Source organism: Oncorhynchus masou, chromosome 6, assembly GCF_036934945.1.
Source record: "Oncorhynchus masou masou isolate Uvic2021 chromosome 6, UVic_Omas_1.1, whole genome shotgun sequence".
NCBI classification, from domain to species: Eukaryota; Metazoa; Chordata; class Actinopteri; order Salmoniformes; family Salmonidae; genus Oncorhynchus; species Oncorhynchus masou.
In genome coordinates this window covers 58,014,993-58,040,136 of record NC_088217.1, presented here as the reverse complement: position 1 = coordinate 58,040,136, position 25,144 = coordinate 58,014,993, and the positions used below count along the sequence as shown (strand labels likewise).

The 25,144-nt window shown below is 42.3% G+C and overlaps 1 protein-coding gene across 2 annotated transcripts in view; it reads left to right on the top strand.

The window, feature by feature from the left end:
- LOC135542344 (matrilin-4-like) overlaps positions 1-25,144 on the top strand; it is a 56,148-nt gene that overhangs the window by 15,900 nt on the left and 15,104 nt on the right. For both annotated transcript variants that reach the window (XM_064969247.1, XM_064969246.1), the window contains exons 7-8: positions 3,828-3,950; positions 5,345-5,467. In XM_064969247.1, coding sequence (XP_064825319.1) covers positions 3,828-3,950; positions 5,345-5,467 — 246 coding nt within the window. The remainder of the gene's footprint in view (positions 1-3,827; positions 3,951-5,344; positions 5,468-25,144) is intronic.

Below are 25,144 nucleotides of genomic sequence, written 5' to 3'. Positions count from 1 at the left end.
GGAAATCAAATTTATCAACCCATGGAGGTCTGGATTTGGTGCCACACTCAAAATTAAAGTGGAAAACCACACTACAGGCTGATCCAACTTTGATGTAATGTCCTTAAAACAAGTCAAAATGAGGCTCAGTAGAGTGTGTGGCCTCCACGTGCCTATATGACCTCCCTACAACGCCGGGGCATGCTCCTGATGAGCTGGCGGATGGTCTCCTGAGGGATCTCCTCCCAGACCTGGACTAAAGCATCCGCCAACTCCTTGACAGTCTGTGGTGCAACGTGGCGTTGGTGGATGGAGCGAGACATGCTGTCCCAGATGTGCTCAATTGGATTCAGGTCTGGGGAACGGGCGGGCCAGTCTATAGCATCAATGCCTTCCTCTTGCAGGAACTGCTGACACACTCCAGCCACATGAGGTCTAGCATTGTCTTGCATTAGGAGGAACTCAGGGCCAACCACACCAGCATATGGTCTCACAAGGGGTCTGAGGATCTCATCTTGGTACCTAATTGCAGTCAGGCTACCTCTGGCGAGCACATGGAGAGCTGTGCGGCCCCCCAAAGAAATGCCACCCCACACCATGACTGACCCACCGCCAAAACGGTCATGTTGGAGGATGTTGCAGGCAACAGAGCATTCTCCACGGCATCTCCAGACTCTGTCACGTCTGTCACGTGCTCAGTGTGAACCTGCTTTCATATGTGAAGATCACAGCACGCCAGTGGCAAATTTCCCAATCTTGGTGTTCTCTGGCAAATGCCAAACGTCCTGCACGGTGTTGGGCTGTAAGCACAACCCCCACCTGTGGACGTCGGGCCCTCATACCACCCTCATGGAGTCTGTTTCTGACCGTTTGAGCAGACACATGCACATTTGTGGCCTGCTGAAGGTCATTTTGCAGGGCTCTGGCAGTGCTACTCCTGCTCCTCCTTGCACAAAGGCGGAGGTAGCGGTCCTGCTGCTGGGTTGTTGCCCTCCTACGGCCTCCTCCACGTCTCCTGATGTACTGGCCTGTCTCCTGGTAGCGCCTCCATGCTCTGGACACTACGCTGACAGACACAGCAAACCTTCTTGCCACATCTCGCATTGATGTGCCATCTTGGATGAGCTGCACTACCTGAGCCACTTGTGTGGGTTGTAGACTCATGCTACCACTAGAGTCTCATGCTACCACTAGAGTGAAAGCACCGCCAGCATTCAAAAGTGATCAAAACATCAGCCAGGAAGCATAGGAACTGACAAGTGGTCTGTGGTCCCCACCTGCAGAACCACTCCTTTATTGGGGGTGTCTTGCTAAATGCCTATAATTTCCACCTGTTGTCTATTCCCTTTGCACAACGGCATGTGAAATTTATTGTCAATCAGTGTTGCTTCCGAAGTGGACAGTTTGATTTCACAGAAGTGTGATTGACTTGGATTTACATTGTGTTGTTTAGTGTTCCCTTTATTTTTTTGAGCAGTGTATAAAACATGCCTTACCTTTGACGAGCTTCTTTTGTTGGCACTCCAATATATCCCATAAACATCACAATTGTTGCTTTTGTTCGATTAATTACGTCTATATATATAAAAATGTCCATTTATTTGGCGCGTTTGACCCAGAAAAAAATAGCTTCCAAATTGCGCAACATCACTAAAAAAATATCTCAAAAGTTGCCTGTAAACGTTGCCAAAACATTTCAAACAACTTTTGTAATACAACTTTAGGTGTTTATAAACATTAATAATCAATCAAATTGAAGACGGGTCTATCTGTGTTCAATACAGGAAGACAACAAACCAAGCTACTTTTCAAGTCTTGCGCTTCTCTCAACAGTGTTACGCAGTTCCGAGATGGCCATACTTCTTCATTGCACGAAGGAATAACCTCAACCAGATTCCAAAGACTGGTGACATCCAGTGGACGCGGTACGAACTGAAAACATGTTCCTAAGAAATATCGTTTCCCAATGAGAACTCAATGAACAGACAGATACCAAAAAAAAAAAAATCTAATCGGTTAGTCCTTGGGGTTTTGCCTGATACATATGTTCTGTTATACTCACAGATATGATTCAAACAAGTTTTAGAAACGTCAGAGTGTTTTCTATCCAAATATACTAATAATATGCATATTTTACATTCTTGGCATGAGTAGCAGGAAGTTGAAATTTGGTATGCTATTTAACCAAAAGTGAAAATGCTGCCCCCAATACCTTAAGAAGTGCCGCAATCCACTACCTTATGTCTGAAACACAGGCTTCCAGTGAGGGCAATTTTGGGGATTCACATGTTTCATCGAAAGTTACAGCTGTGTATTGTCCGCATCGCAGTGAAAGTTAAAAGTATGTTTCCGGATGACATCACCAAGAGGTATAATAGTGTAAACAATAGTGGTCCTAAAACAGAACCTTGAGGAACACCGAAATTTACAGTTGTCAAAAGACAAACCATCCACAGAGACAAGCTGATATCTTTCCGACAGATAACATCTAAACCAGGCAGTCTGTCTAGACCAATTTGGGTTTCCAATCTCTCCAAAAGAATGTGGCCTCCAGTAGAAAGCAGCACTAAGGCACAAGGACAGATGCAGAGCCTTGGTCTGACTCCATTTACCTCTAGTGACACCCCATAACGTGAACGGGACCGTTGTCATCATCTGACACTAATTAGCATAACGCAACGGACATATATTTTACTAAAAAATATTCCTATTCATGAAAATGACAAGTGAAATATATTGAGACACAGCTTAGCCTTTTATTAATCACCCTGTCATCTCAGATCTTCAAAATATGCTTTACATCCAAAGCTCGACAAGCATTTGTGTAAGTTTATCGATAGCCTAGCATAGCATTTTGTCCAGCTAGCAGCAGGTAACTTGGTCACGGAAATCAGAAAAGCAACCAAATTCAATTGTTTACCTTTGATGAGCTTCAAATGTTTTCACTCACGAGACTCCCAGTTAGATAGCAAATGTTCCTTTTTTCCCAAAATATTATTTTGTAGGCGAAATAGCTCTGTTTGTTCTTCACGTTTGGCTGAGAAATCGCCCGGAAATTGCAGTCACGAAAACGGCAAAAAATATTCCAAATTAGCTCCATAATATCGACAGAAACATGGCAGACGTTGTTTATAATCAATCTTCAAGGTGTTTCTCAAATATCTATTCGATAATATATCCATCGGGACAATTCGTTTTTCAGTAGGACCGATTGGAGTATTGGCTACCTCTGTATTTTACGCGAGAATCTCTCTGGGAGCATCAGGTGACCACTTGCGCAATGTAGCCACGTACGGGTATTCTTCAACATAAATGCATAAAACTACGTCACAATGTTGTAGACACCTTCAGGAATATGGAGAAAGAGTAATCTGGTTGATAGCCCATTCACTGCTCAATAGGGACACATTGGAACGCAGCGCTTTAAAAACATGGGGCACTTCCGGATTGGATTTTTCTTAGGCTTTCGCCTGCAACATCAGTTCTGTTAAACTCATAGACAATATTTTTACAGTTTTGGAAACTTTAGAGTGTTTTCTATCCTAAGCTGTCAATTATATGCATATTCTAGCATCTTGTCCTGACAAAATATCCTGTTTACTACAGGAACATTATTTTTCCAAAAATGAAAATACTGCCCCCTAGTCACAATTAAAACAATATTTCCATAGACTTAAGGGTCCTGCTTTAAATGACGTGCAGCTTATGAAGCCTTCATAAAGCCTTCATTAGCACTACATAAATGTGTGACAAATACAATCAAGAGCATTATTGAATACTATTTAATATTATGCATTATAAATGAATTTCTATAAGCATAACATTTTCTTGCATTTTCCTTTCTTCAGTGATTGACTACTGTTCGTTTGGGAATCACAGCTGTCAGCATGATTGTGTGGATGTACTCAATGGCTATTTCTGCCGCTGTGCTGAGGGATACACGCTCCAAGAGGATGGAAAGACCTGCCAGAGTAAGTTTCTACACACTTTAAAGGGCCTATGCAGCTGCTTTTATCTCAAAATCAAATCATTTCTGGGTAACAATTAAGTACAGTTACTTACTGTGATTGTTTTCAATTAAAATGGTTAAAAAATAAACAGCAAAGAGCATTTTCTCAAGTAAGTATTTTGCTAAACTAGCTGTTATTGGCAGAGGTTTGGAACTCTCTTATTTATCTATTAGATAATTTACTGCCAGGTGATGTCAACAGGCAGGCCAAACCTCTATCCAACTAAAAGGGCATTATCATCAATTTCACAGTATTATTCCAACCTCATATTGTGGAAATATATATAAATCATAGAAAAATCAAATTTCTGACTGCACTGGGCCTTTAAGAGGCACGCTTCAGCTATTGAACCCAAATATTGAAGTCTATGTAAGATTACTTCACAGTTATTATTTTTTTTTTTTTTCATTAGTCTACACATAGCCATTTGGGTGTACAACTGTTTTATTTTACATGTTGGGAAAAATACTCTAAGTTGGATGTTCATAAAAAGTGGTGACCATTATCTGTGTGTACTGTTAATCTAATGAACGAACATTAGATTAATAAACACTAATTTAATAAGTGGTATGACCTACAGTAGTTACTCCTCTCTACTTAAAAACAAACCAACAAAAAAAGCTATCCAACCAAGCCTTTGTTATCCTATAATAATGTACACTGGACTCAACTGGATATGGTCACTTGCCTAGAAATACTCAAGAAAATCTATTCTTTGACAGATAGTTCCCATGAAGTGAAACCTTATATTTTCCCCAGGCCACATCCATGGATGACTATACCGCCAAACATAATATCAAAGCCTCTATTAATTTATTCATTCATCATCATACATGTGCCAAAAAAAGTATGTTGGTTATTTCTCCAATTGGTACATCACATGCACGCATGCATACTTGCATAAATGTTTGCGCGTATACAATAACTCAAACGGTAAACAGTCAGAAAGTACATTAGACTGACTGCCGGAATATTTTTCTCAGCTGATCCTCAAATCTGCATAACGTTCAAGATGGTTAGGATGATCAGTAGTAAGCTGGACTGCCAGTATGAAGTAAATGGGTATCACTTCACCTAAGGTGCACACGCGTAATAAATTAATACTAGTTATAAGCATGTATGAGTTCATACTGTTTTACTGTCAACACATGATATCTCCTGTCTTTGGCAATTTTTCAACACGACTCAAAGGATTTTACCTCAGGATCATTATGGAATGATAAGACACTTTAAGACTGTCATAACTCCTTACTGCATGATAATGCATCATGTGTGTGGACCTTAATGAACTGTATTCTGTACATGAAACCACAGCCATGCCGTAATCAGTGTCTCTGTTTTTTTATGAAATACAGTGATGGACCTGTGTGGTGAGGGGAAGCATGACTGTGAGCAGATCTGTATCGCCTCGCCAGGCGTCTTCACCTGCAACTGCAACGCTGGCTACACTCTCAACAATGACAAGAAGACCTGTACAAGTTAGTGAGGCCAAACAGTAGAATGTATTTAGCTGGGAGCAGATTTATCCAACAGCATATTTAAGGTGGCTGCTTGTTAAGGTTTGCAGTGATCATTGTGAGCACAACAAATCTACATACTGTTCCATATTGGTCAAGCCCAAGACCCGCCTTTAAAATATGAAGAGTGAAAATCTGTTCTAAAATGTCAATCAATCAAAATGATATTTAACGATTAACTTTGACTATATATCCATAACACATTCATTACACATCTAAGTGTTTAATGAACATGTCCCAACCACATTATTAAAGATTAATGAAAAATATCCATAGCATATCTATAGCGCATTCATATCATGCTATGCAAGAGTTCATATTTAGGCATTAGGTTAATAGATGCATTGTTACAATGACAGAGTAGTGTCATCATTATGACTGTTCTGAAAAGTGTGCTTCTGCCATACCATTGTTATCGTATATGCCAAAAATTATGCTTATTTATACAACGGGTGTTTTGGAATTCCCATTGTTAGACCTAATGTTATAGTCTAGGGCAGGAGGTAGCCTAGCGGTTAGAGTGTTGGGCCAGTAGCCAAAAGTTTGCTGGTTTGAATACCTGAGCCGTCAAGGGTGAAAAAACTTAGTTGCTATATTTAGTGAGTTTTCAGACCCCTCCAGAGACTTGTATGGGTAGCGACAAATTCAAAATGCCATCTAGTGACTTCTGGGACAAATCAAGGAGCCAATAGCAGATCTCACTGAAAAATAGTTGGCAACACTGATCTGTTGATGTGTCCTTGAGCAAGGCACTTAACCCTAATTTGCTCCAGTGGCGCCGAACTACTACGGCTGACCCTGTAAGACAACACATTTCACTAGACCTATCTGGTGTATGTGATAATAAAACATCTGTTTATCATGCCCATGATACACTAAATACCATCCACATGGCGAGTACATTCAGAAAAAGTGCCATCATTTACGTTGTTACCAAGCAAGCACTACTCCTACTACTACTTTTACAGACCCACTGCCCAGCCATGCAATTTATAAACTTAATCACCACTGTAAAAAGCATCTAGACATTATAATTTGCAACATCAATTTTGAAATTCGATCTCCACTGTGTCCCATAGCAATAAACGGAACGAGACCAATGATTTATAAACAAAATACACTCGATGACTGATAGGGGGCACTGTGTCCCATAGTAGGGAGTCGGAACGAGACCAATCATTTATAAACTATATACACTAGATGACTGATAGGCGCTGTGTTGAAGCCACAGTGTCTCCATCTTGGCATCCCCTTACCATTTTCAATTTTGGGGGGGAAGCTTTAGAAATGCATTTATTAATGTATACATTAGTTTTTGCCATATGAGGGCGATTCGTGCAAGTTGGTGGAAGAACACGGCAGTTCTTATAGAACGGCAGCGAAAAAAGCCTCTATTTACATGTTGCTTATGAGTGCATTGCACACTACTTTCGGATTATAATTGGATTTTAAGGCTCGTATGATAGTCCTGCTTAATAATAAACTTCAACCAGTACAATGGCTCTTTGGCTAGCTTTTTTGATACAGCCTATGTCAATGAGCGTTAGCATTCCAACTAACAACTGCTGCATTACAGATAGTTATTTTGTAAAGCGCACAACCAAGTATAATCTTAGAGACTGTTCAAGCATTTTAGAAGTAATAAAATGTAAATCTAGACTATGTTGAATGGGCGCAGATGGCGATGGTTTTCTTACTGCAACCAAGAGTCTCGCGCATCTGTGTGTGACGTCAGTGTGCCGTGTACTGGAAAAGGTTGTATTAATATCAAATCAAATCAAATTCATTTATATAGCCCTTGCATCAGCTGATATATCAAAGTGCTGTACAGAAACCCAGCCTAAATCCCCAAACAGCAAGCAATGCAGGTGAAGAAGCACAGTGGCTAGGAAAAACTCAAGCATTTCGCTACACTCGCATTAACATCTGCTAACCATGTGTATGTGACAAATAAAATTTGATTTGATTTGATTTGATTTTGATTTTGATTTGACTCCCTAGAAAGGGTAAAACCTAGGAAGAAACCTAGAGAGGAACCAGGCTATGAGGGGTGGCCAGTCCTCTTCTGGCTGTGCTGGGTGGAGATTATAACAGAACATGGCCAAGATGTTCAAATGTTCTTAAATGACCAGCATGGTCAAATAATAATAACAACAGTAGTTGTCGAGGGTGCAGCAAGTCAGGAGTAAATGTCAGCTGGCTTTTCATAGCCGATCATTAAGAGTATCTCTAACGCTCCTGCTGTCTCTAGAGAGTTGAAAACAGCAGGTCTGGGACGGGTAGCACATCCGGTGAACAGGTCAGGGTTCCATAGCCGCAGGCAGAACAGTTGAAACTGGAGCAGCAGCATATGGCTGGACTGTGGACAGCAAGGAGTCATCATGCCAGGTAGTCCTGAGGCATGGTCCTAGCGCTCAGGTCCTCCGAGAGAGAGAAAGAAAGAGAGAAAGAGAGAATTAGAGAGAGGATACTTCAATTCACACAGGACACCTGATAAGACAGGAGAAGTACTCCAGATATAACAAACTGACCGTAGCCCCTGACACAAACTACTGCAGCATAAATAAATGTATTTCATTAACCTTTTAATGATGTGGTTGGGATCTGTTAAAACACGTACCTGAAATGCTTACGGATGTGTAATGAATGTGTTATGGATATATAGTCAAAGTAAATTGCTAGCGAGAGATAAAAATGTAAACAATAGTTACCCGGAGGAAAATGTGGGAGGGTCATGCTTTTTCAATTTCAGTCAAGGGGAGGTTTTAGTATTTTTTTATTTAGTCCAGGGGAGGGTTATGTAATTTGTAATCGATTAAATGTTATATTGCTCAGGGTTTGAGAATTAGTTGCTTATCATAGTATCTCATGTGTGTCCGATGATGGCCCTCATCCCTGATTTTCTGCTGTGTGTACAATATCCATAACTTACTATAGGCCTAGGCTATATGAAGAGCATGCTCGTAGAAGCACAGGGCAAAGTTATATTTTTAAGAAAATGTACTTCAGTCCCGAGCTTCTAGCGCTTCTGGGATGGTGTATATGAGTGGCGGACGGTGCCGTTTAAAATGAGGGAGGACAATTTTTATTTTATTTTTATGAGCATGGACTTATTTCTATTACAGCATATTGGATGACTGTCATATTCCATTCACCCAGCTCAAATTAACATCAATAGGTTTACTACATGATACTAAAATGTTCCTTATACCCAGCATGAGGGTACTACAACCTAGCCTATGAATGAAAGTTTACAACATATGTGCGCAGGTCCAGCGAAATTTGAGTAATCAAGGTGACATACATTGACACATTCAATACTGCCTTGCACAATCTTGTCTGCAGCTAGCTGATCTAGGGTGTAATCATAAGTCTAACATTTGCAAACAAGAGTTCCTATTGTTTATCCCCATTTCGTTCAGTTTGCTTCTGTTTAATACATTATTTTCGGCAAAATTGGCGGAATGAATACACCCTTGATCACACACGAACACAGTTCACTGTCATAGCAGCCACATACAAACTGTATGATCCCTTTGATCATTGGATACTTCCTTCTCGCATCTAGGCGCTCTTCTCTTTTCACCTTTTCCCTTCGCTTGTGGACTTCAGTGCACAACTAATCAGCTGTCTGTGACCAGGTGAAAAAACCTTTCCAACAAACCTTCATATCATCACTGCTAAACTGCTACACACAGCCTACATCATCACCATATTAGCTAACAGAACTAACGCATTAGTAAACCCGCTACAATCATGCAGTAAGTACAGTGCACAGTTAGCAAGCAGTTTAGCAGTTGTGGTGGTGGTTCCACTGGTGGTTCCCAGTAGCAATAAATTATTAAAACTAAAAGCTTACCTTGACTTGGAAGAGCTCCAGTGTTAGATAGCCATAACCAGCTTGGTAACATAGCATACCTCTATGTTTGAGCCGGGTGTTTGAGTAGGCTAAGCTAGCTTGCTTTTTTTTTGCTTTAAAAAAATATATAGCTAGGTCTCTCTTGCTTTTCCTTAATTTTTTGTTCAAAACTGTTAAACTATTGTCTTTCTCTCTTTTTAAGTCAACTACTCACCACATGTTATGCACTGCAGAGCCACCTAGCTGTAGCTTATGCTTTCAGTACTAGATTCATTCTCTGACCCTTAAATTGGGTGGACAACATGTCAGTTCATGCTGCAGAAGCTCTGATAGGTTGGAGGATGTCCTCCAGAAGTTGTCATAATTACTGTGCAAGTATATGGAAGGGGTTGAGAATCATGAGCCTCCTAGGTTTTGTATTGACGTCAATGTACCCAGAGGAGGATGGAAACTTGTTGTTCTCCGGCTACGCTATGGTGCTACCCGACAGAGTGCTGTTGAGGCTACTGTAGACCATTGAAAAACAGTGTTTTAATCAATTATTTGGTGATGTGAATATATGTATTATAGTTTTATCTAAAAAGGATAATGTTTCACAATTTATTTTCTTCTGAAATTCAGGATGGTCCTCCCTTTCCTCCACTGAGAAGCCGCCACTTGTGTACAGTGCATTCGGAAAGTATTCAGACCTTTTTCCACATTTCGTTACGGTACAGCCTTATTCTAAAATTGATTAATAAATATATATTTTTACTCATCAGTCTACATACAATACCCCATAATGACAAAGCAAAAACAGTTTCGCAAAGTTATTGAATATAAAAAACAAAAATAACTTATTTACATACGTACCACCTCTACTCTCCTGTAGCTGACTCCTTCCATGCCTGCTGTAGCACGCCATCAGCCAGCCACAGTCTTTCAAACTTTGACCACAACCCTTTGGTCGCGAGTGAGAGTGCTGTCACCTCTTCCCACGGTGGCCTCACCTGTGACTCAACCCACTGTAGCACTGGCTGTAGGTCTGTGTCCTGTCCCTGCTGCTGCCCCCATTCAGCCACGTTGACAGTCTGCAGCTCACAGCAGACAGGCCCGCACGTCCGACAGACTGTGGCACAGACCCCCTCCTCTGCACACAGTTCTCTCTCACGTCCCTCTCTCCACTCACAGTGGAGGCAGCCATCTGCAGTAAAGGGCAGACGGGACATGGCGTCGGCGTTAGAGTGGCGTGCCCCTGCCCTGTGCACCACTGTGAAGTTATATGGCTGAAGCTCCTCCAACGAGCGTGCCACCTGGCTCTCTGAAAGAGTGGTCAGTCCTTACAGGCCACCCAGGTAGTACTTGAGGTGTTTGATGGAAGCCACAACAGCCAAGAGCTCCTGCCGGGTGACACAGTAGTGGCGCTCATGTTTGTCAAATGTTTTGCTGTAGTACGCCACCACTCTCTCCCCCTCCTTCCCCACTCGGTGGGCCGAGAGGGACACCTCTCTCATGAATTGGCACATCTCTGGGTGGAGCTTCAGACCTGCGACAGCCACGCACTCCGCACACGCCTTAGAGCCACCAGGGCTGACTGGAAGGAGCTGCCATGGGCCAGGATGTCATCGAGAGATACCAGACACGGCTGTCGGGGGAAGCCATCCAGCACCTTGTCCATCAAACGCTCAAAAGTAGCTGGAGCGTTGCACAGGCAGAAGCACAGGACCTTGAACTGCCTTGGGTTAGCGGAGAACACAGTTTTGGCTCTGTACTCTGGGGAGAGGGGCACCTGCCAGTAGCCACTGCGGAGGTCTAGTGAGGAGAACCAGGAGGACCCCTAACCAGGTCCAGCGACTCATCGATACGTGGTATGAGTCCTTCCTGGTTTCCTCATTCAGCCGCCTGTAGTCCGCACAGAACCTCAGCTTGCCCCCATTCTTAGGAACCATGGTGACTGGCGCCGCCCAGGGGCTGTCTGAGGGCTCGGTGAAGTCTGCCCGCTGCATCTCCAACACAGCCTCGTCTGCCGCCTCCTGGCGTGCCAGCAGGATACGGTGTGGACGCATCACCTGTGTCGATATCATGCTGCACCAGATGAGTCTGACCCACCTCTTCCTTCCTCGCAAAGCTGTCTCTGAATTCAAACAGAAACCGTTCCTGCTGCTCGTGGTCAACACCAACACAGTTCCACTGCAGACAGTGTCCTCTCCTCTACCATCTGGGGTAGCTGGGCTGTGGTGGCGTGGCCCAGGGCTCACGGAGGGATGTGTTGTGGAGGTAGCTGGGGGCATGTAACACACAGCCGTAGGTGACAGTGTGGCTGGGGAAAAGGCACAGACAGATGTGGGGGGGGGCAGCCATGAGTCTCTGCTGCTTTAACTGTTGGAGTAAAGGGTATGTTGGGCTGAGTGAATGTGAAATTAGGGGGAGCCATGGTGACTGCCGGGCCTCCCTGGAAGCTCAGTGTGCCCACATTTAGGTCTAACTGGCAGCCTGTGCTTCTAAGAAATTTGAATCCCAGGATACAAGGGTCCTGCACAGCTGCACCCACACAGGATGACAGACAGACCTGTCCCCTACTGTCAGAGTCATTATTCCCTTCCCTTTCATGGCTGCCAGCTCCCCTGTGACTGTGTGGAGCTGCACAGTTGTGGGCTCACACTGAGTCCAACCTGGCACAATATCCGGCCTCACCAGGGTTACCGTGGACTCGGTGTACCCCAGGGCAGAGCAGGGCACCCCCTCCACAATGGCAGCGACATGACAAACGTCCCCAACACAGGTCCGACCCACCACAACAGGCTCCATCAGCTTGCCCTCATCTGCTTCTGGGGTAAGTGGAGCCTTGCTTCCCCGTCTGTGCAGGTGGGCTCCACCTGAAGATGATGGTGGTTTGGCAAGAAAGCCAGGGGTCGCAGGGCATAACGCAGCGGACATAAATACCCCTAGAAACTTTTCCAATTCATGAAAATCGCAAATGAAATATATTCAAACACAAGCTTAGCCTTTTGTTAAGCCTACCCCCTACTTTTTCGAACATTCTGTTAAAAATCAAAATGAGTTGATTTACTGCACAGTGGCTGCCTTCCATAGACACTGACTGGAATGCTAGTTTTATTATCCTGACAAATTGCCATTAGCTGAAATAATATTTCTATAGCGTCCTGCTACTCATGCCAGGAATATAGTATATGCATATGATTAGTATGTGTGGATAGAAAACACTCTGACATTTCTAAAACTGGTTGAATCACGGCTGTGACTATAACAGAGCCTGTGTTTCATCGAAAAGCGCAAGAAAAACTGATCACTGAAAACTGGAAAAAGTATCAATGCGCCACTTGCATGTATTGTTTATGGGAAACCAAATTACATGGGGCTGAGATTGCAAATCCTACAGCTTCCACACGATGTCGCCAGTCTTGTCAATTGCCTGGGCTTTGTTTCTTGGTCAAACAAGTAAGAGAGAGCCCATTCCTTCCGGTCTCCGACAGGATGTTTTGGAGGAGAAATTTTCGACCATGAGTTCAAGACGTGGAGCTATTTCGAAGTGTTTTGTGAAAGTTTATCGTCAACTTTTTTAATTTAAAAAAATGTTTTTTTCCTGGATCACACACTTTTCATAGTTCGATATTTAGGGTATATATGGACCGATTTAATCGAAAAAAAGACCCAATAGTGATGTTTATGGGACATATATGAAGGCCAACAAAGAATCTCGTCAATGGTAATGAATGTTTTATATTTTATTTCTGCGTTTTGTGTAGCGCCGGCTACGCTAATTCCTTTGTTTACGTCCCCTTCTGGTATTTCGGCGTGTTGCCTGCTACCAGATAATAGCTACTCATGCTTTCGCCGAAAAGCATTTTACAAATCTGACTCGTTGGCTAGATTCACAACGAGTGTAGCTTGAATTGAGTACCCTGTATGTGAATTTTAATGAACGTTTGAGTTTTAACGAGTGCTATTAGCATTTGGTGTAGCGCATTTGCATTTATTGTTGGCAAGGTGGGACGCTAGCGCGTCGGGTTGCCCAGAGAGGTTAATCACACTGTCATGATTTTCAAAATATGCGTTACAGCCAACGCTAGACAAGCATTTGTGTAAGTTTATCATGGCCTAATGCTATGCTAGGCTCTGCTGGCAGCACGCAACATTTTCACGAAAATAAGAAAAGCAACCAAATTAAATCATTTACCTTTGAAGAACTTCGGACGTTTTGACTCAGGAGACTCCCAGTTAGATAGCAAATGTTCCTTTTTTCAAAAAATATGATTTTTGTAGGCGAAATAGCTCTGGTTTGTTCATCATGCTTGGCTGAGAAATCAACCGGAAAATGCTACCACTACAACGCCAAACTTTTTCAAAATTAGCTCCATAATATCGACAGAAACACGGCAAACGTTGTTTAGGATCAATCCTCAAGGTGTTTTTAACATATATATTCGATAATATATCCGTCGAGGCAATTGGTTTCTCATAAGAAGCGATTGGAAAAATGGCTACCTCAGTATTTTACGCAAGATTTTCTGCGGGAGACACCATGTGACCACTTGCTAAATATGGTCCCTTACGGCTATTTCAATGGAAATGCGTAAAAAGACGTCACAATGCATGTAGACACCTTGGGGAATACGTGGAACACGTAAGCTCATTCGTAGCTCATTCACAGCCATTTAATAAGGAGTCATTGGCATGAGGCGGTTTTAAAAAATGCGGCACTTCCTGGTTGGATTTTTATCTGGGGTTCGCCTGTAACATCAGTTCTGTGGCACTCACAGACAATATCTTTGCAGTTTTGGAAACGTCAGAGTGTTTTCTTTCCAAAGCTGTCAATTATATGCATAGTCGAGCATCTTTTCGTGACAAAATATCTTGTTTAAAACGGGAACGTTTTTCATCCAAATATTTTAATAGCGCCCCCTAATGCATAACTGGTTTTAAAACGGGAACGTTTTTCATCCAAAAATTTAAATAGCGCCCCCTACACTTAACTGTTTAACGCCATCAATAGAAATGTAAAATTAGCTGATTTTCAACAAAAACTCAAAATTCTTGCTTTTTTTTGAAGAAACAAGCTTGAAACAATGGACAAAGACTGTTGACATCTAGTGGAAGCCATAGGAATTGCAATCTGGGAGCTGGAATTACATAGAATTACATAGCTTTCCATTATAAGAGCCTGGGAGCTCAAAACAAATCATTCCGGTTGGTTTATCTTTGGCTTTTTGCCTGCCATATCAATTGTGTTAAAGTCGAATACATTATTTAATCATTTCTACAAACTTCAAAGTGTTTTCTATCCAATGCAACCAATTATATGCATATCCTGGCTTCTGGGCCTGAATAACAGGCAGTTTCCTTTGGGCCCGTCAGTCAGGAGGCTTATTCAGGAAAATAAACCCTAGCCCTAAGAACAGACAGCTTGGTGCATTTATGTAAATTCTTCTCACAAATGCAAGTAGTGACGAAGTTACCCTCTCCTCTACCTTGAGCCAGGAGAGATTGACATGAATATTATTGTTAGCGCTCCGTGTACATTTAATTAACCTCTTACACTTATGGTGGCGCTATTTCATTTTTGGAAGAAAAACGTTCCCGTTTTAAACAAGATATTTTGTCACAAAAAGATGCTCGACTATGCATATAATTGCTACTGTTCGAAAGAAAACACTCTGACGTGTCCAGAAATACAAATATCTTCTCTGTGCGTGCCCTTTAACGTGAGCTTCAGGCAAAACCAAGATGACTTGGCATCCAGGAAATGACAAGGATTTTTGAGGCTCTGTCTTTCATGATCTCCTTATATGGCTGTGAACGCAAGAGGAATGAGTCTGCCCTTTCTGTCGTTTCCCCAAGGTGTCTGCAGCATTGTGACGTATTTGTAGGCAGATCGTTGGAAGATTGACCATAAGAGACCACATTTACCACGTGTCCGCCCGGTGTCCTGCGCCGAAATTGGTGCGCAAAAGTCACCTGCCAGTATTTTTCCATGGGGCACAGAGAGAGAAGCAAGCTTCCACGAACTGCATGTCAATGAAGAGATATGTGAAAAAACACCTTGAGGATTGATTCCAAACAACGTTTGCCATGTTTCGGTCGATATTATGTAGTTAATCCGGAAAAAGTTTCACGTTGTAGGTGACTGCATTTTCGGTTCGTTTCGGTAGCCAGGCGCAATGTAGAAAACGGAACGATTTCTCCTACACACAGACGCTTTCAGGAAACACTGCGCATCTGGTATGTGGCTGGGAGTCTCCTCATTGAAAACATCAGAAGCTCTTCAAAGGTAAATGATTTTATTTATTTGGTTATCTGGCTTTTGTGAAAATGTTGCGTGCTACATGCTACACAAAATGCTATGCTAGCTTTGCATACTCTTACACAAATTAGTCAATTTCTATGGTTCAAAAGCATATTTTGAAAATCTGAGATGACAGTGTTGTTAAGAAAAGGCTAAGCTTGAGAGCAAACGCATTATTTTAATTTTATTTGCGATTTTCAGAAATCGTTAACGTTGCGTTATGCTAATGAGCCTGAGGCTTAGTCACAAACCCGGATCCGGTTTGGGGAGTTTCAAGAAGTTAAGGGACAGCTGTGCCCTCTTTTGCACCACCTGAACACACGACTGGACGGTAGTCTGTAACAAACCTAGGGCCTGTAGGACCTGCCTTGTTAATGGTGTTGTTAAGAAGGCAGAGCATCGCTTTATTATGGACAGACTTCTCCCCATCTTAGCTACTGTTGTATCAACATGTTTTGATCATGACAGTTTACAATACAGGTTTACTCCAAGCAGTTTAGTCACCTCAACTTGCTCAATTTCCACATTATTTATTACAATATTTAGTTGAGGTTTAGGGTTTACTGAATGGTTTGTCCTAAATAAAATGCTTTTAGCTAGGACTAACTTAGGACTAACTTATTTCTTGCCAATCATTCTGAAACTGACTGCAGATCTTTGTTAAGTTTTGCAGCGATTTCACTTGCTGTAGTGTGGTAAGCATTTGAGTCAACATGGGCCAGCATCCCTGTGGAACCCTTTTGACATCTTGTAGAGTAAATGCCCCAACGAATTGAGGCTGTTCTGAAGGCAAAAGGGGTTCAGCTCAATATTAGGAAGGTGTTCCTAATGTTTTGTTCACTCAGTGTATATTCGGATCTGTGTATAAACGTATAATATGTTTCGAATTTTCAAAACGTATGATATGTTACGAATTCTAGCTCGGTGGCTAACGTTAGCTAGGTCGCTAACTTTAGCTAGGCTAGGGGTTAGGGGTTAAGGTTAGGGGTAGGGCTGTGGCGATCACAAAATGTATTCCGCAGGTGACTGTCAAGCAAATAACTGTTGGTCTCACAGTAATCAACTGCAATTAACATAAACACATTTAGCATCTCCTGGCTGCCACACAGCCTACGCGCTACTGTTGGAGACCTTTGGAACTACATTTTTAAAAGTCTAATAAATCCATGTAATATAGTCTACACCATCACCATAAATTCATTATTTATTTTAGACAGGTCTAAAGAAACATGATATGAAGAAAATGTAGTCTATTTCAGAAGAACAGAACAGCATACTCTGAGTTGTCCTTATGTTAGGTCCGGATCTAGCTATGCCAAAAGGCTGTGGGCTACATTAGTTAATTTAGCAGACAAGATTTGCTTAGAATTCCATGGCATAATTTTATATTTTTTTTATAGTATGAAGAATACAATTGAATAAATCTGAATATAAGTGAAAGGATATTTTCTCCAAATGATTTGAGGGAGTTCGCACATGCAGTTATTCTGTGTTGAGCAGTTAACAAATAAATAGTTACTCCTATATGGTTCATTTAGAGTTATAAATGTAATTTATGTTTTGATTTTTAATACATTGTAAGGATGCATTATGCGACTCTAATGATGATTTGAAAAAAGTGTCATGAAAGTCATGAGTTCTTGCTTAGTTTTTGGCGCAGGCTGTTTACACTTCATCAGTCACTCATTCACAAATTGACATGCACTTGATAATGCCCTGAATTTTACGGCGGCATCCCCTTTCTGTGGCCATAATGCACACTTTTGTGGCCAGTGGCCGTTGTGCCCTTGGCCCGGAGTGCTGCGTTGTGCCCTTCTCCCTGCATATGTAGGAACTCCTTCAAGACTGTTGGAAAAGCCTTCCTCATGAAGCTGGTTGAGAGAATTCCAAGAGTCTCCAAGATGTCATAAAGGCAAAGGGTGGCTTCTTTGAAGAATATAAAACATAAAATATATTTTTATTTGGTTACTAAATGATTCCATATGTGTTATTTCATAGTTTTGATGTCTTCACTATTATTCTATAAATGTAGAAAATAGTACAACTAAAGTAAAACCCTGGAATGAGTAGGTGTGTCCAAACTTTTGACTGGTACTGTATCTTAAGCCATCACTTTAAATACGGTGTACCTTTTTAGTTAGAATTTTGTTGACAGACTCACTAGAATACACTGAATATCGAGAGAACGGGTTCCGAATATTATGGATCAATGGAAGAAATCTATCTAAATATATGCATATTCGTCTCCATTTCAAATGGTAGATCTACAAATACTCTGATCGTGTAAATTATTTAGAGTTAGACAAATATTTTTGAATCATACTGATGAATAAAATACAGTGGTTTGATTCATCCTGAAAGTTGCGAAATTCAGTTCTACAACCAATAGTAATGCTGGAAGATTAGTGCACACATAGAATTATAATAGGGAGAAGAGTGTACAATACAGGCTATACCATCGTCTATTGTCTGCACTAACCATCGGGTTCAAACTGTTATGGCTTGGTCTGCGCTCTGCTCCATAATGATTTAAGAAGCCTACATGTCATTTTTTTTTAAATATTATCAACTGTAACTAATGATCCTACCAAGATGATCATACCAAGATGGCGTAGCAGTCGGACGTGTGTTTGTCTTTGTCTTATCCTGTTGTCTTATCCTGTGTAAAATATATATTTTTTCATATATATTTTAATCTCACTTTCTATCTATGAACTAAATATACTTTCCTGTAACCCGCCTCACCCAATGTGGTACGGATCTGCTTTGTTTATTCCTTATAACTGGAACCTCCATCAGGAGCTAGCTAGCTACTAGCTATCAGTCTTTGTTAGCCACGGCTAGTGGTCTTCACCTATAGCTCGGACACCAATCAGCTTTAGCTCGGACATTACCTGCTAGTCTGCACAGCATGATATCAACCCGGAGCATATCGGACTGCTTCTCTCTACCACGTCACCGGATTCCTGCCTCAAGCTCTAGACCATTACACCAGATCATCGCAGCTAGCTAGCTGCAATCGAGTGGCTACTATTAGATAACGCCTCTGTCCCGAAGCACCAGTTAGCCTCGAGCTAGGCCCATATACCAGCTAACTTCTTGGGCTACAATGCCTCTTTTGCCAATTGGCCTGGACCCTTATAGTCGACATGGAGCCCCGCCGATCCATCACAACTGGTCTGCCGACGTAATCGTCAGATGTGGTTTCAACAGGCTTTTCCGTTGTGATGTCGCCAAAGACCCATCTGCTAGCTCCGGCCCGCTAGCTTTCTGAACACCGTTGTCTCCCGCTTGCCAAGCGTAGAGCGACTACCGGCTCTCTGACTCATCAGACTCTATGATCATTCGGCTACACAGCTGATGCCTGTTGGACAATTCACTAACGCGGTACCTCTTTTTGTTTTTCAGTCAGCCCCAGCCTCAAACTCAGGTCCTGTGCGTATCTAATTGACCCTCTCTGCCCATTCATCGCCATTTACGAGGTGTTATCTAAGCTCTCCCGATCAACACCCGTGATTGCTTATGCCTCTCTCTAGTGTCAATATGCCTTGTCTACTGCTGTCTCAGTTAGTATTTATTGTTTTATTTCACTGTAGACACCCCAGTCCCACTCATCATGCCTTAGATAGCTCTTTTGTCCCACCCCCCGCACATGCGGAGACCTCACCTGGCTTAACTGATGCCTCCAGAGATGCAATCTCTCTCATCACTCAATGCCTAGGTTTACCTCCACTGCACACACTTCATACCATACCCTTGTCTGTACATTATGCCCTGATTCTATTCTACCGTGCCCAGAAATCTGCTCCTTTTATTCTCTGTTCCCAGTGCACTAGACAACCAGTTCTTATAGTCTTTAGCCGTATACTTATCCTACTCCTCGTCTGGTGATGTAGAGGTTAGCCCCCAGTACCACACACCTATTCCCCAGGCGCTCTCATTTGTTGACTTCTGTAACCGTAAAAGCCTTGGTTTCATGAATGTTAACATCAGAAGACTCCTTTGTTTTTTTCACTGCTTTAGCACACTCCACCAACCCTGATGTCCTAGCAGTGTCTGAATCCTGGCTTAGGAAGTCCACCAAAAATTCAGAAATTTCCATCCCCAACTACAACATTTTCCGTCAAGATAGACTTGCCAAAGGGGGCGGAGTTAGCCTGCACAAGCCTTCTGTCATACTATCCAGGTCTGTGCCCAAACTGTTCGAGCTTCTACTTTTAAAAATCCACCTTTCCAGAAATAAGTCTCTCACTGTTGCCGCTTGTTATAGACCCTCCTCAGTCCCAAGCTGTGCCCTGGACACCATATGTGAAATGATTGCCCTCCATTTATCTTCAGAGTTCGTACTGTTATGTGACCTAAATATGCTTAACACCCTGGCCATCCTACAATCTAAGCTTGATGCCCTCAATCTCACAGGAATTATCAAGGAACTTATCAGGTACACCCTAATACAAGGGCACCTTCATAGATCTCATTCCGAACAACTTGCCTTTTAAATACACCTCTGCTGTCTTCAACCTTCAACCAGGATCTCAGCGACCACTGCCTTATTGCCTGCTTCCGTAATGGGTCAGCGGTCAAACGCCCACCCCTCATCACTGTGAAACGCTCCCTAAAACACTTTAACGAGCAGGCCTTTCTAATCCACCTGGATATTGACCTCATCCCATCAGTAGAGGATGCTTGGTTGTTCCTTAATTAACGACATCACCCTACAGGTGCCCCTAGGGGAACCACGCCCCCCCACTCAACTCAAACCATGGCGCACAGAATGCAAAAATATTCTTAGAAATATTTAACCTCCACACATTAACAAGTCCAATAGCTCAAATGAAAGATAAACACCTTGTTCATCTACCCAGCGAGTCAGATTTCTAAAATGTTTTACGGCGAAAACATAGCACATATGTATATCAAACCACCACAAAGTCACAGACGATATGTAGCCATTTTGTCAAACAAAAGACGCAATCACAAACGCAGGATTAAAAGAAAAATTATTCACTAACCTTTTGAAAATCTTCATCAGATGACAGTAATAGGACATGTTATACAGTACATTTATGTTTTTTTCAATAATATGCAATTTATATCCATAAATCTCCGTTTACATTGACGCCATGTTCAAAAAATGCTACAAAAATATCCTGAGAAATTATAGATAGCTCTGCCAGATAACGCCAGATAACAGCAATACACATCATAAACTTTGACTAAATATACATGTTCTACATATAGTTAGAAAGATACACTGCTTCTTAATGCAATCGCTTTGTCACATTTCTTTTCAACGTTAGAGAAATCGTTCATTCTTCAATAATCTGAGACGGCGCGCAGACATAAGCAATATTCCTCCGCTATGTTGGAGTCAACAGAAACACAAAATTACAACATAAATATTCCTTTACCTTTGATGGTCTTCGATCAGAATGTAGTGGAAGAAGTCATACTTACCCAAAACATCGTTTGGTTTCAATTCGTGTGTCTTTGTATTAGCATATGCTGCAAGTTCCAGCTGAAATGCTACCAAAAATTACTTCCGGTCACGAACAGTTGCGCATTAAAACTTCAAAATTACATATTATATGTCGACTAAACTGGTCAAACTAAGTGCAGAATCAAGCTTTAGGATGTTCTACGTGTACAAAACAATTATCTAATCTATCGGACATTCTTGCTTGCTCTCACGCATTCTGGAACAAAAGGACCTCTCTCCAAATTCCTCGCTCTCCTGACTTGGTATCTTCTCACGACACTCAGTCTTTTCCCTCCCAAAGGGTCAAAACCCACGTGATTTGCACAATTAAACGCTGTACTGAATGAGGACATCTAGTGGAAGACATAGAAAGTGTCTCCAGATCCATAGCTGGTTGGGAAGGGTGGGGGCGATGATGTCAAAGTTTGCCCAACTTTCCTGATGAGAGAGAGAGTTTGGAAGAATGGCTGCCCTGTGAGTTCTGCTTTTACATACAGACATAATTCGAACGGTTTTAGAAGCTTTAGAGTGTTTTCTATTCAATAATAATTATTATATGCATATATTAGCAATTTTGGACAGATTTTTTTCTGTTTACTATGGGCACGCAATTCTTCCAAAGGGGGCTGTATTGTCCTGAGCCTTAACAGGTTTTAAAAGTGCTTTCCTCACCATCTTAAATAAGCATGCCCCATTCAAAAAATGTAGAACTAAGAACAGATATAGCCATTTGTTCACTCCAGACTTGACTGCCATTGACCAGCACAAACAAATCCTGTGGTGTACTGCATTAGCATCGAATAGCCCCCGCAATATGTAACTTTTCAGGGAAGTTAGGAACCATTACACACAGTCGGTTAGGAAAGCAGAGGCTAGCTTTTTCGAACAGAAATTTGTATCCTGTAGCACCAATTCCAAAATGATGCGAGACACTGTAAAGTCCATGGAGAATAAGAGCACCTCCTCCCAGCTGCCCACTGCACTGAGGCTAGGAAACACTGGAAACACTGGCCCTTCTTTGGACACCGATAAATATTTCAAGAAGCATTTCTCTACGGCTTGCCATGTTTTCCACCTGGAGCAACTTGCCCAAGACCCCCCCCCCACATCTCCTTCACCCAAATCTAGATAGCTGATGTTCTGAAGGAGCTTCAAAATCTGGACCCCTACAAATCAGCTGGGCTAGACAATCTGGACCCTCTCTTCCTAAAATTATCCGCCACAATTGTTGCAAGCCCCATTACTGGCCTGTTTAACCTCTCTTTCGCATCGTCTGAGATCCCTAAAGATTGGAAAGCTGCCGTGGTCATCCTCCTCTTCAAAGGGGGAGACACTCTAGACTCAAACTGTTACAGACCCATATCTAATATAATAAATATAATAATAATAATATATCCCATTTCGCAGACGCTTTTGTCCAAAGCGACTTACAAGTCGGCTGGGGCCACTACTTTTACATATGGGTGGCCCTAGCGGGAATCGAACCCACGACGCTTGGCGTTGCAAGCGCCATGCTCTACCGACTGAGCCACACAGGACCTATCCTGCCATGCCTTTCTAAAGTCTTTGAAAGCCAAGTTATTTAACAAACAGATCACCGACCATTTTGAATCCCACTGTACCTTCTCCGCTATGCAATCTGGTTTCCGAGCTGGTCATGGATGCACCTCAGCCACGCCGCTCGTGGTACTAAACGATATCATAACCGCCATCAATAAAAGACTGTACTGTGCAGCCGTCTTCATCAACCTGGCCAAGGCTTTCGACTCTGTCAATCACCGGATTCTTATCGGCAGACTCAATAGCCTTGGTTTCTCAAATGACTGCCTCGCCTGGTCTACCAACTACTTCTCAGATAGAGTTCAGAATGTTAAATTGTGGGGCCTGTTGTCCAGACCTCTGGTAGTCTCTATGGGGGTGCCACAGGGTTCAATTCTCAGGCTGACTCTTTTCTCTGTATATATCAATGATACTTCTGGCCTTTCTTTGGACACTGTGTTAACAAACCTCCAAACCAGCTTCAATGCCATTCAACACTCCTTCCGTGGCCTCCAACTGCTCTTAAATCCTAGTAAAAACAAATGCATGCTCTTCAACCGATTGCTGCCCGCACCCGCCCGCCCGACTAGCATCACTACTCTGGACGGTTCTGACTTAGAGTATGTGGACAACTACAAATACCTATGTGTCTGGCTAGATAGTTTCCTATTTCGCAACAAAGCCTCCTTCACTCATGCTGCTAAACATACCCCCAAAAAACTGACTATCCTACCGGTCCTTGACTTCGGCGATGTCATTTACAAAATAGCCTCCAACACTCAACTCAGCAAATTGGATGTAGTCTATCACAGTGCCATCCGTTTTGTCACCAAAGCCCCATATACTACCCACACTGCGACCTGTATGCCCTCACTTCATATTCGTTGCCAAACCTACTGGCTCCAGGTCATTTATAAGTCTTTGCTAGGTAAAGCCCCACCTTATCTCAGCTCACTGGTCACCATAGCAACACCCACCTGTAGTAGGCGCTCCAGCAGGTATATTACACTGGTCATCCCCAAAGCCAACACCCTTTGGCCTCCTTTCCTTCCAGTTCTCTGCTGCTAATGACTGGAACGAATTGCAAAAATCACTGAAGCTGTAGACTTATCTCCCTCACTAACTTTAAGCATCAGCTGTCAGAGCAACTTAGCGATCACTGCACCTGTACACAGCCCATCTGTAAATAGCCCACACCACCCAACTACCTCATCCCCATATTGTTATTTATTTTTGCTCTTTTGTACCCTAGTATCCCTACTTGCACATCATCATCTGCACCTCTATCACTCCAGTGTTAATGCTAAATTGTAATTATTTCCACTATAGCCTATTCATTGCCTTTCCTCCCTAATCTTACTACATTTGCACACATTGTATATAGATTATTCTATTGTGTTATTGACTGTACGTTTGTTTATCCGATGTGTAACTCTGTGATGTTGTTTTTGTCAAACTACATTGCTTTATCCTTGGCCAGGTCGCAGTTGTAAATGAGAACTTGTTCTCAACTGGCCTACCTGGTTAAAAAGGTTAACTAAAATAAAAAATTCTTAGCATTAACCACATGGCCATGAGAGCATTTACAGAGAAGCAAATGGAGTTAAACAAAACAATGTAATTAGTTCTCTACACCAGGATTAGATTGATTCATTCATTCATAATTCATCTGACAGAAGAGTGTATTGCATTTGGTTAGGAGAATAACTCAATTTAGTTGGTATCTTCAACGGTTGTGATCCCGGCCAAACCCCATGAATTCCTGGTTAATCAGCTGGTTTACCTTTTCAGAAGAAGGTTTATCTGCCTTTGTCTTCCTTCAAATGCCCTTCATCTGCCATTTGGGTTTCGGTGAGGGCAGCACTGTGAATCCAATATCAACTCAGTTCTCTTGAAAAGATCGCAGTTCATCTCTCCGGTTGATCACTGGTTGCATTGTTCATCAGAGTTTGCACGTTCCAGGCTCCAAAATTAAAATTGTCAGGACCCGGTTTCGAACCTGGGTCTCCGGAGTGAGAAACAGTCACTTAACCAACTGAGCCACGAATAGTCAGCAGAACCCAGAAGATGAGGCAGACACAGCAGTACTTAAGGCGGTGTATTTAATAAAGAAAAAACCTTAAATACAAAAAATGGCAAATCCAAAAGGTGGTAGGAAAAGCACAAAAAGGCCTCAAAAGAAACTCACAAAAAATAAACAAAAACAAAAAACAGAATACCACAAGAGCGTCACCCGGAATCGACAAGAGTACACAGAACACTAGGGCAGGGTGCTAACATACAAACACAGAGCACAGAACTGAGGGAAACTAAGGGTTTAAATACAATTAGAGGAAACGAGGCACAGGTGCAAATAATAATGGGGATCAAGGGAAAAACATAAGGACAAAAAGCACAATGGGGGCATCTACTGACCAAAACCCGGAACAACCCTGGCCAAATCCTGACAGAATCCCCCCCCTAGGAACGGCTCCTGAC